The sequence below is a fragment of the Drosophila mojavensis genome, unplaced genomic scaffold (genome assembly GCF_018153725.1).
Source record: "Drosophila mojavensis isolate 15081-1352.22 unplaced genomic scaffold, ASM1815372v1 contig_277, whole genome shotgun sequence".
NCBI lineage: Eukaryota > Metazoa > Arthropoda > Insecta > Diptera > Drosophilidae > Drosophila > Drosophila mojavensis.
In genome coordinates this window covers 2935070-2948121 of record NW_025318822.1, presented here as the reverse complement: position 1 = coordinate 2948121, position 13052 = coordinate 2935070, and the positions used below count along the sequence as shown (strand labels likewise).

General features: G+C 43.5%; 1 protein-coding gene across 1 annotated transcript; it reads left to right on the top strand.

The window, feature by feature from the left end:
* Nucleotides 1-5427: 5427 nt before the first annotated feature.
* LOC6574184 (UDP-glucosyltransferase 2) lies at nucleotides 5428-7172 on the top strand. Its single transcript, XM_002000206.4, has 2 exons — nucleotides 5428-5725; nucleotides 5797-7172. The coding sequence occupies exons 1-2, from the start codon at nucleotides 5479-5481 to the stop codon at nucleotides 7107-7109; spliced, it is 1560 nt and encodes a 519-aa protein (XP_002000242.2). The 5' UTR covers nucleotides 5428-5478; the 3' UTR covers nucleotides 7110-7172.
* Nucleotides 7173-13052: the final 5880 nt, after the last annotated feature.

The window sequence follows — 13052 nt, the reverse complement described above, 5'->3', positions numbered from 1 at the left end:
AGCAATTGCCTTTAAAACAAACAATTGCCAGTTCGAAAAGTTATTCTGCCAATTTAAGCATTAGCTGGTAATTGTTTCAGTTATTGCAGATTCTGATTTTCCTTAGCTTGAGTTTTCTATGGAAAAGCCAAATAGAGATATGAATTTTACAAATTTCTACAAAGTGAAGCCCAAAGAACTTAATTTCCACAAGTAAGTAATTCGAACCTCTTTTAGTACAAGAACAAATTAGTCTAGATCCGATAAAACATGAAATTTTGTAGAGTTTAGAATAGTTTTGATGAAGCATTTTATTTTTTTTTTCTTATAAATAAAAAAAGAAAAATATTCTTTTTTTCTTTATTCAATTTATTTCATATAACTATATCTCTATTAATATTCGCATTTATCTAACATCGCGCAGTTTCTGCATTGTGGAATTTATGAAATTGTCCAAGAGCAAGCTCGGGTGGTGCATGGTGGACGGGGCCGTAGCCACCCACGAGCGGAGCTTTGTTTTAGTGCGCCCGGCAGACAAATTCAGAATTTCCCGCACACGTGGCTTTGGCGATTTCCTTTTGTGCAAACATATTTTACCGCAATTGCGGCACATGAGTTCTAGCTGCATTGAGGCGTAAGTAACTCAGCCGCCGGCCACGCCCACGCCTGAGCCCAAGCATCACCATAGTGAAACTGAACCGCCAACCCCCTCCCAGCCAATTCAATGTGCGTCTGTGTGTGTGTGTGTGTGTGTGTGTGTAGTGCGTCTAACTAGCGGCCATAACTCGGACATAGCTTGGACCAAGGCAATCCCCCACTTGATTCAGTAGCTTACATTTATTTTTATTTTACATTGACTTGCTCCTATTTTGCGTTTTTCTCTTTTTTCGTTTTTTTTTTTTTTTTTTTTTTGTGCTTTTTGTTTTGTATTCACGAAGCTCTTTTCATTCTCACTCACTGCCATCGCTGCGCTCCGATGACGTCGCATTAAGGCCACTTGGTGGCCAACGTGGACCTGGACCTGGACCTGGACCTGCCGCACCTGGACCATATCGCCCCGATGGGATTCTGGGCCCAGCTGGGCTGCAGGTGCATAGTGCTTCGCTTTTGAGCGCATTGTTTCCGTCAATAGACGCATTTGTGCGGGTCAGCTGGGCACAAAGAAAGCAGAGAGTGAACCAGCTCCGGGCCAACTGGGAGGCCTGACCTGCGCCTCTGCTCCGCACAAGGGAATCGCCTGTTATAGCTGCTGATGTTGCTGTTGATTTTGTCGTTGTTGTTGCTGTTGTTGTTGTTATGACTGGAAGCTGTTGGCCGCACATAATTAGATTTAATTTGCAGTTTTCCATATTACCTGCACGTTTTTGGGGCCACGTATAATGCACCAAATGAACTTTGTTGTAAAATGGGTCCATTTAGTGGCACTGCAGCTGCATGGAAATTATGAGCCATTTCATGCTGATCTATGGCCATTAAAGCAGGCCGTAAAGTGGGCGAGTTGAGAGTTCTTTCGGTACTTTTGTTAGCGATTTACTCCTGTTTATTGAGCTGCAGCCACCCAAGTCGAATGCTCTTCCATTTCGTTACTTACTTTCCAACGTAAATAACCTTTCAGCGAGCAGCACTTAAAAATACGCAAATTTATCGCTCATCTTTCATTTGCCTTTCAAGGCATGGAAGGGCTCGAGCAGGAGCAGCAGCATCAGCCGGGCTGCTGATGGACCGACAACATCTTCTGTCCATCGGGGCGGCGATAAACTCTTGGTTTTTATGCCACTATCATAATATGTACACAATAATTATTCCCCGGATGGATTATAACGTGAACTTGGCGCAGTGCAAATGCCACACAAAACGAACGAGCGTAAAAATTGCTCGAGCTGTGCCGTTGAACTCCCTCGGTTGAGGCCAATACCAGTCCAGAAGCAGCGAACGCACTCAAGCGCAACAAAATGGACATGAAACAATGAACAAGCTATAGCTGTAGCTGTTGCTGTTGCTGTTGCTGTAGCTGGGAAATGGAGCCTTATCAAATACTTGCTCAAGCCCAAGTAACTGCCTGTTATAGCTACTGCTACTCGGCTCCTGATAAAGCCAAGTAAATGTTTGTTATTGCCACGGCTACTCAGGTCTCGCGTTTACCTTCTTTCCGCATTCCATTACGGCTCTCGCGTAAGTGTCTTGTATAGCTATTTCACACTGAGACAGCGACGTGAACTTTCATTTCCCGTGCTAGCTCCAATGCATATTGTAAAACTACTCAACTACTCTTTAACAGCTGCAAGTGCTGATATTTTATCCAGGCTTTCTAAAGGACGGAGATCTAGAATATATACAGGGCTGTCCCTCTTGATATGTCTCAAATGGCTGCCTCTGTCAAAAGATATAGCGTTGCCAGAAGGGTCCATTGAATATGAACAGCCCTGCATAACCCTCTCCTTTAACTGGATTCTAGTATAGTTGCTTCTACATAATATTTATTCAACTCTAAATGTTATAGAGTCTCAATAAAAAATTCTATAAATTCCAATAATTATGTAAATTTCAAGCATGGTTTACTTTCCAATAAATAGACGATTGCTTTCTTATCGAATGCTCAGAAATCGACTTGAGCTGTCAATGCCATATTTGTTGGCGCAAACCGGAAATTGTGCTCGTGCAAAGGCCATTGGTGCAAGTGGACGGAGCAATGCAGCACACTGCACATTCAAAAAATGTGAATAAATGCAGGCCAAAAAATGATAAAAAAAAAAAAAAAAAAAAAAATCAAATATAAAATTGAAATGTCAAAAATTCCAACTAAGCGGAGCAAGCTCTCTGCTCTGACTTTAGACAATGGTGCGTAATTTGCTGAGATGTTAAGTAAAACGTAATAGCTGGGAATTGACAAAGTCGCTTCTGGGAATCTGAGCATCTGAATTTGAATCTGGATCTGGATCTGAGCTCGTCGTCCGAATTCCTTTTACGCCCGCCCTGTCAACAGCAATAAAAGTCAATTGTCAGCGTTGTCTGGCATTCCTATTCGTTCGTTGTAGTAGTAGTTGTTGTTGTTGCTGTTATCGTTGTAGTTATTTGTTGTTGTTGCTTTTACTATTTTCCAGCTAGCAGAAATGTTCAACATTGCATCTGCAGCTGGCTGCAACCGCCTCACCTTGCCTCACCTTGCCTCGCCCTGACTCATGCAGCTCTTCACCTGGACTGGCAGCTGCAGCTGAAGACCATGCAACATCCAGCTGTCACTTAACATGTTGTCAAGCGCCAACTGAGCACACGCCCACCCCGCCCACACTCCACCGACCCACATACGCACACGCTCGCTGGGCAGCGTGGGATAGATGGCAATCGTGTGGCAGCTCTGCAGAAATCAAAATGCATCATACTAAAACGGAAATAAAAACAAATGAAAAATGATTTTTACTTATGCGAAAATTGCTCCACTCCCAGCATCCACAGCCAGGATGTGCACTCAGGCTCATTGTTGTTGGCTGGACACTTTCAGCAACTGCTCGTTGGAAGCAAATCGCATTTGCACTTAAAGCATAGTCACACACCTTTGGCTGCATGCCACATGCAAAACTGAAAGCAGAAAACAACCAGGCGAACCAGATTAATTAGAGGAGTGTGGCCCGGAGTGGTGCTCTTGAAAAGAGCATATATGCATCTGTTAAATCAAGCGAACATCTTAGAATCAGCCGTTGATTCTGATCGAGTGATAAACTCAGGTGTAGACAAATAATATGATTTGATAGACTCAGCTGTGTCTAAGACCAGCAATATGAGTGGAACTGCAGGCTTATTAATGCAAGAACTCTCCACGAGTACGAGCACAGAGTGAGCGGGCACAGATAGACTCAGGCACAGGACTACACCGACTCACGGATTGACATATTTTCACCATCTTTTCTGAGCGGGATACATAAATTGATAACCGAGCAAGCACAAAGGGAGTCCACTTTTTCTGTGTTTATTTATGTGTGCGCTGATACTTTTCAGTGGCGAAAATAATCAGGCAACTTAATTAAATCAAGTTGCGAAGAGGGAGAGGCCGGCCATAAAAGGCGAAAGCGACACCAGAAGGGGACACAATTTGAGCGGCGCAACAACAGGAAAACATGGCCAACAACAAGGCGCAAACAAAAATTTGTTCAAAAGGAGTGAAAATTTGCGCAAGAAGGCAACACAAAAAAAAAAAAAAAAAAAAAAAAAAAAAATATTTGAAGAGCAAACAAATGGACAAATATAGCCGCCAAGCAACAGATCCATGAAGAGGGGCGGTCGGAGGCGGAGCGGCAAGGTTTGGTTCCGGCTGGTCCCAGCAGCGACCCAAGGCAGCTCGACCTTATTTATAAATTAACAGTAACAATTTTTCCCGCCGGACATACACTTAAAAATTTTGCAACCATAAAAGATTAATATAGTATATGGTAAATAGAAATATATACACACATATACATATATATATATTTTTAATTTTTTTTTTTTTTTCCTGGTTGCGTTGGCGGCAAAAGGAAACCCGGACAAGGTCCTTTACCCTCGCTTAAGCAAATAATTTCTTTTCTTAGGCATCGCCGGGGCGCCATAGCTTTTATGCTTGCGCTGTTTCACGCCCAATGGACACCGCCCTCTGTTGTGTTGCTTGACCAAGCCGACTCTCTCTGTCTCTCACTCACTCTCTCTGTCTCGTTCCGACTCTCCATATGTCCATCTGCCTGTCTTCGTTTCGTTCCGTTTCCTGTTGTTCGCTTTGTTTCTAGTTGCCCGCCCTCGCTTGTTTGGCCTGCACTTCTCACGCACTCACTTTTGGGAATTTGCCGAGCACTCTGTCTCAGCTACTCGTCCGCATTTTAAAGACCAAGGTGCACTTAAAGCGTGTCTACAAATGGAATCTATGCTAAACTCGAAACATTTACTAATTGGTAAAAAGCGAATTAATCTCAAGAGTCTTCTTGTTAGAGCGACCTATTTTGATCGGCAGATATCTGTCAGGCATTCCCATAAGTTTCTATTAGTGTGCTAGCCGATAAGATAAGGCATCGGACTTCATTGGGGGCAGCACGAACAATAATACATGTTTAATGTTTAGGTAGGTTCTGTACAGAAGAAGAAATATTTTGTGCTTATCGCAAATGAAAATGATTTAGTTGAATATTTCTCTTGTAGTAAAACTATCTTTATGAAACTTTCAGAGCGTAATCATATGGTTAAAATGTAATATAATTAGAAACCAAACAAATTAAGCAAGTTGTCTTATCTATCTAGAAAAACAGCTGACAACACGCTCACAACAGAAAACCTGATCTTCAAGTTTCTCATGTGCCAAAGCTCATCATGCTGATGAGGCGTTTTTTATTTGCAAAGCAGAGAAAGCGCTCTGCTGCTGATAAGCTCACAAGGAGAGAGAGAGAGGGAGCCGAAAAATAGCTTTAAAAGCGAGCCCCATCGAAAGCTCAAGCTCAGTCGATTGTCAGAAATCTAATAACTAGTAACTAAGAGCGCAATATGAAGTGCCTAACGCTGCTTTTCTTGGCGCTGATAACACTTATCGGGCGTCCTCTAAGAACCGAGGGCGCCAAGATCTTGGCCACACTTGCATTCCCTGGCCGCTCCCAGTACATATTCGCCGAGGCGTATTTGAAGGCGCTAGCAGCCCGGGGCCATGAGGTCACCGTGATCAATACCTTCGAAAACAAGCCAGTGCCGAATATGAGATTTCTATCGGCACCCAAAATACACAAACATTACGCAGGTAAGAGCAGAATTAATTATTCAAATGTGCCAACTTTTCCCACTTATGTATTAATACTCTCTCACTTACAGAGGCTATGCAGATAATGCAAGCCGATGAGTCGTTCTTGCAAAAGCAGAAAAGTTTCAGCTGGCTGCTGGAAATGATAGCCGAATGCCTGTTGGAGAACGAGTCAGTGCAGGAGTTGCTGAGGTCCGGCGAAACGTTCGACTTGGTCATTGCCGAGGTGCTGCACACGGAATCGCTGTACGGCTTCGCTCAGCACTTCAATGCGACCCTTATGGGCTTTTCGACCTATGGCACCGATTACAATATCGACGAGCTCATGGGCAACATATCGCCGATGGCCTACAATCCGCTCATCAGCTCGCCACGGTCCAATCCCATGAACTTCGTCGAGCGTCTGGAGAATAATTTGGAAATTTGGCTGGAAAAATTGGTGTACATGTTCTACCACTATCCCAAGATGGAGAAACAGTACTCGAAATACTTCCCCAATGCAACACGAACTCTGCCCGAGGTTCTGGACAGCTTTTCTCTAATACTGCTGGGCCAACATTTCTCGGTGAGCTACCCGAGACCGTACCTGCCCAACATGATTGAAGTGGGCGGCCTTCACATCTCGCACAAGCCGAAAGCGCTGCCCGGCGACATCAAACAGTTTATCGAGAGCTCCACTCATGGCGTCATCTACTTTTCATTGGGCTCGAATGTGAGGAGCAAAGATTTGCCCGAGTCCACTCGGGATACCCTGCTCAAAGTGTTTGGCAGCCTTAAGCAGCGCGTGCTCTGGAAGTTCGAGGACAATCTGCTGCCCGGTAAGCCGGACAATGTGTTCATCAGCAAGTGGTTCCCCCAGCCGGACATCCTGGCGCATCCCAATGTGAAACTCTTCATCACACACGGCGGCCTGCTGAGCACCATGGAGAGCATCTACTTCGGCAAGCCGGTGCTGGGGCTGCCCGTGTTTTATGATCAGTTTATGAACGTGAAGCGCGCCACGAGCATGGGCTTCGGTCTGGGCTTGGATCTGATGAATCTGAAGGCTCCAGAGCTGGAGCAAGCGATCAACGCACTTTTAACTACGCCCAGCTATGCGAGAGCTGCCTCACTGCTCTCCAAGCGCTACCTGGATCAGCCGGAACCGGCCTTAGACCGGGCCATTTGGTGGACGGAGTACTTGACCAGGCACGAGGACCTCTCCCACCTGCGAGCCCCCTCGAGGGACATGAGCTTCATCCAGCTGCACAGCTTGGACACCATCTCGGTTATTTTGGGCTTGCCCCTAATCGGATTGTACCTGCTCATCAAGTTGTCTCGCCGGCTGCTGCGCGCGCTCTTTGGCAATAAACCAAAGAATACGAACAAGCAGAAAAAGCATTGAGATTGTGATGAAATCTGATAGTTAATAAATTAGTTGAAATTAGTAAACAATTTTTGATATGCAGCTTAGTTGTCTCTAATTTTCGGTTATACACTTATCAAAATGAAAAGAGCAAGAGAGTACTGAAATGATATAAAAGCTCATTCGGTGTGCTCCGTATGCCTTTTACGTAACATTAATTGAATTGACTTTGGCATTGATAAAATATTATAGACAATATATGTACTCGTTCACAAGGTCAGACCATATATAGTCGTTGCCTAGGCTCAGACTGCCGCAACGAGAGTGACAAATACTTCAAATATGAAATGTAAGCTAGTAGACACATTATTTAATCCGCTAGATATTTGTAGTTGAGAACGGTCGATGCTCGTTCGTTGTCCAAATGCAGCTTGCTATACATTGTTATATATTGATAATTTTTTTTTTCAATTGGATTTGTACTTTTATCAGAAGCGAAGCGTGACAGCATTTAAATTACAAATCATTCTAAGCGGGAAACCTCAGCTGTAGCTCTCTACGATAAAGCTGGGGATGGTAAGCTCGAATTTCCACAAAGGAAATGACTGTAGTGTATTCAGATTAGTTATAAGTTATTAATTTTTGAATTAGTTTTATATTAGCTCTCTAATAAATAAGTAATATATAAATAAATAAATAAATTTATTTATTTTTTTATTTATTAATTAATTAATTAATTAATTAATAAATAAAAAAGTCGATAAATGAATGAATGAATAAATAAATAAATAAATGAATGAAAAAATAAATAAATATGTAACTCTCTAATAAATAAGAAATATATAAATAAATAAATAAATAAATTAATTAATTAATAAATAAATAAAAAAGTCAATAAATGAATGAATAAATAAATAAAGAAATGAAGAAATAAACAAATAATAATAAATAAATAATTTCAAATATACATTTAAAAAAATATATACATATATTCAGGTTCGCGGAAAAGTAATTTACTTTTCATGAATGGGCATAAATATACTATATATATATATGTACATACATATATTATATAGCAACGTCGATTAATACTTAATTTTAATGGAAGGCAAAGCAAAGTCTCTTTCATTTTTTTTCTCCGTTGTTGTTTGTTGTGTAACATTATTTGAGCTCGGGTTGTCAGTGCTACAGATGTCCGTGGCTGCTGCATGGACACGCCCTAAATCTCTGGCATTTTATCAACTTCAACTTGAAATGAAATTCAAATGTTGCGCTCGTATTTTTTTTTAGCTTCCCATACCTATCCCAATTTCTGGCTATGCGTGTGTGTGTGTATGTGTGTGTGTATCTGCGTGTTGGCCCTAACAACTGGGTGCCCTAAAAAGCTCGCAGCGGCCACTTTGCACTAAGTACTCACACCGAATTCCGTTTGAAGTTTTACACTGGCCACACCTGCATAGCCAGCACACACACACACACACATACACACACACACATACACGTACACATACATATATATGCACGTGGGTCACCCTGTCGTACTCCTCCTCTGATTTGAGATTCTAGCTACACGTACGCCGCGCCTGGCTTGTAAATTGTATCCGTTTCAGGCACATAAATTGTTGTCAACTTCCGTTGGCTGCGACAACGTCGCCGGCACTGACCACTTCTAGTGCTGCTGCCGGATCCTCCGCACCATAACCTGAGCTCCTCCTGTGTCCGAGCAGCCTCTGCCCTATGCTTGCATCGCGCGCTTTGACTTGAGTGGCGCTTGCCTGGCCAGGTTTGTCTTTTTGCTCGGTCAACTTTTGGTGTTTTTCTGTCTCTCTTTTTTTTTTTTTTTTTTTTGATTCCCTCTTTTTTTTTGCTGCTCGATGCAGCTTCAGGTTCAGCTTCCAACTCCAACGTAATTGAATTTTTAATCTCGTTTATAGTCAAGTGATCTCTGGCATATACCGAGCGTGTACTGCTGCGCATATTTTACGTGCCTGGCGACTGCTAGCCCGGTCGCCACTCGGGTCCCGTTTCTGGGCAGGCTTCCAGCAGCGTACGGGAAAAATACACGGCACAAATAAAGTTGCCGCCTGTCATGGCCATGGGCCATGGGTTATGGGCCGTGGGCCGTGGAGCCACCTTCTATGCGAGCTGGCACCCGTAATGAGCGCATGTCGTTATGCTAAATAGTTGGCGAAAAGGTAACTTTTCCAACGGTCAGCCGGCAGCAGGAGGCGCCCAATGGGCAAGGGGCAGCAGGAGGAAGGCAGCGGGCATGGAGCATCGGGTTAATATGCACACTAAATTGCAGGCCCAACTTTTCGACTGTTGTTATAAAATATACGTATTTCGTTTGTGATACAATTTGTGGGCGTTGGCTTGCATAGATGCTGTATGGCAATCCGGCCTATCCGGCAAATGTTTTAATGAACTTGTGCCGGGTTATGAGCCGCCTGGCAAGTCTGGAAAAATCAGCCCAAAACTTGAGCCAATTGCAAATTGAGTTTTGCGCTTAGCATTCGCACATGGCCGCAGTATGTCGTGTCAAAGGCTTGTAAACGATTGCATCATTAACTTGCTTACGTGAGCTGCAAGGAGCCGCGAGGAGCTGCGAGGAGCTGCGAGGACGGCAAGGACGCTGGCAACGTTCAATTAAGGCTTAATTATAAGAAGCCGAGAGTCAACCGCGTCGCGTACTTTCCGCCGTGACACAGTTTCGCCGGGGCGGAGGGCCACGACTGCTGGATGCAGTTACTCAATTGTTGCAGCGCAGCCATAAGTTAAGCGACTCCTGCGGCACGTTCATTTTACGCATAATGTTGCGAAAACGACCTCAATTGCTGACATTAAACTGTTGACATTACTGAGAAAACTCGACTAAATGCTTAACGGCAATTAATATTTGATATTATTTGCGAAAATCGGATCTGGACAGTCTAGGTGGATAATACGCATCGAATTGCCATAGAAAGGCCCTTATGAATATAAACTGACATTTGAGCTATATTAAACTATGGCCTTTACGGCCCTCCTCTATGTATATGCGCACACACCTGCTCAGTCAATCGAACAGAATCTGGGAAATGTCGATACCTGAATCGATATCGCTACAATATCCGCCTCATTGTAAGCGACTGAATGGCAGCTGCTTTCAGGCGACTGCTCAATACATTGCCCATGGAGCTCTGATCAGGATCAGCATCATTGGGCCTGGCATTAATTAAATATTATAATAGCTCATTGTGCTTCTGTCCCAGACATTGGGCCTCAAAGGGGGGGCCTCTAAGGTGGGACCCCTGGCTGAGCACATGGACAAAATGGAATATCAATGGACTGGCCGGGCAATTGAGTTTGTGTTGCTGTCGGAGTTTGGTTTGTGTTGCGCTTGGCAAATGTTTGATTTTCATTAAAACCACTCAACCGAACTGCTTATCTTAATTATAAGATTTTGGCATAATATTGACATTAGCTGGAGTCGGTGAGAGTGCATAATGCTTTCATGGAGCTGAGCGTAGGCCATTGCTCTGGCTGCAGCCATTTGGCCTAATGCTTCTTCAATGCAAATATTTGTGGCATTGCTCATACGTTGCGTATACGCAACGTGCTCCACATCTATTCCACAGCGCTGTCTGTCCAGCTGTCTGTGTGTGGCAGTGTCTCACTTCTGCAAATAGTCCACAATGACGTCTCGCACGGTCATGGATTGCATTTCAGCTACAGCTGCCGTTGCCACTGTCTGCCGCCAGCTCTCAGCCAACAATTGTGCTAAATTTTTTAACTGCAATAATTATACGGCAATTAGGAAAATGTTCAATACTGCAGCATAGCTATGCCAGGCAGCCAGCCGTTACAGTTTTTGACTGCACTTGGTAAACTTCTAATTGCCATTAGCGCACTTTGCTTTCCCCCAGCTGCCGCCGGGCACGCCCACTGGGCGGCAAGTGTGAAGTAGCTAGTGGGTGGCAGGTGAGCTCCAAGCGCGTAATTAGACCGCGCTGCCAGCTCTGCCTCTGCAGCTGCTCGCTTGCTGGCTGGCTGGTTGTCTGTAATTTAGTACTAATGGCGCACTTAAAGCGCAGGCAATTATTTTGGAACTATACCTACAGGCGCAGCTGCATCTATGCCAATACACAGGTACAACAATATACGCTCCGTTCCGCACTTGCCACACAGAGCTACCGCTCGAGTAATTTCAATAGCCACCTCGAAACACAATACGGGCATCGTCCCATAGGCTCCATTGCTGGCGAATTTTTAAGTGCTTGTAGAGAGAAGCGCCATTTGCATAGCAAATGCGATCATCCAAACAATTATTATCAGCAATAAATACCTGAAACCCTCGTACAAACAAAATGGGGCAAAACAGTGATGAAATTGATTATGATATAGTGGGAGGAGAGCTTGAGCAAATGCATTTTTTTACTTTGTTTCCAAAGCAAAACAACGTATGTATATCGGCATTGTTCAATGTCCGTCTTGCTGTCCGTTCGTTTTGGATAAGGATATGGGATACCAACGCATGTCTAACCGCAGTGGATTCAGAGTATAAACACAAAGTGAAGTCAGAGACTGCATCGCTCTTACTTTTTACTTCATTTTAGTCTTTATTTTTTAAGTCAAACTATCTCAAAATCGAATCCCAAAAAGTTTCTGCGAAATAGACTCGCACTGAACATTTACCACATTTGCAACCAACTGCGATTGCGGGCTTTGAATAAGCCCACAAAATAGAGAAAAACAGGAGAGCGATAGAGCCCGCGCCAAACAAAAGACCGAATGCGAATAAAAAATAATAAAAGAGAATCAGAAATCAAACCTTGTTGCTTGTTGTTTAGAATCCCCCAAACTGTCAGTCATATAAATCTTATTGAGCAAAAGTTTGAAATGCTAACACTTTCGGTTGCACACATGCAGAAATTGGGCAAATTTGTGCGCCAGAGTGTGTGTGAGAGAGAGAGAGAGAGAGACGGAGATAGAGTATGTGTGTGTGTGTGTGCGCCAACAATCAGTCTATAACTGCGCTTTTATGTGCCAGCTCACTGGAGACTAATGCTGGCGCTATCAGAAATATGCAAAAATCAACTCGGCTGTTGCAAGTGTGCAAGAGTGGCAAGTGTGGCAACTGCCGCAAGTGCTGGGCTGCCAAACAACGGAAGGCAAAATGTTGTGGCAATTTTTTGTGTGTGTTGTGTTGTGTTGTTGTTTCCTACAACGACTTTCCTCAGCAGCGAATGAAAATATAGCAAAAACAACAGCAAACAATATATAGACCCGCGCACAACAAGTTTTGACAAGCTCAGGCGGCTGGGGTAGGGCAGGGGAAACAAAGAGATGTGTGCGGCATGTCTTGATTTGCATAAGCCCGGCTCTGGAGTCCCTCTTTTTTAGCGTTTTTATGACAGCGACAATCGATAGTCAGATAAAGCCATAGTGCACTCGCTGGCTGGCTGGGGAGCCATCAATCAAAATTTCATATGTCCAATGGCATGCCAGAGCCAAAGCCAGACCCATCCTCCATTCTCCATTCTTCGTTTTCCATTCTCCATTCTCCACCTCCCAATCCGCACTCCGCATTCCCCATTCACCAATCCCCGTTCCCTGTTGCACCCGTAAGCTGGGCCATCAATTGCGGGCTTGTTTAATTAAAATTCATGCGCTCGGTATTTATAAGTACAAGTAATAAAATTGACCACGAAAAGGTCGAGGAAAGCCAGCACCAGCACCACTGGACAGCCAGCTGAGACTAAAACTCCAAATTCTTTTCATATCGCATCGAAGGTGAAATATTTCTTTGTCAATTTAAATACTTTTCATGAGCGAATATTTCATATTACGCACATGCACATACCATATTTATTAGATATGAAGTTGAAGTTGCCAACAGATAACATATTTTTTTTTCCTTCTTTTTTTTCTAGCACTGAAATGAGAATTAAAGTAAAATTATCTATAGGCTATTCGCTATATAAGGAAAGTGAGTAATATATA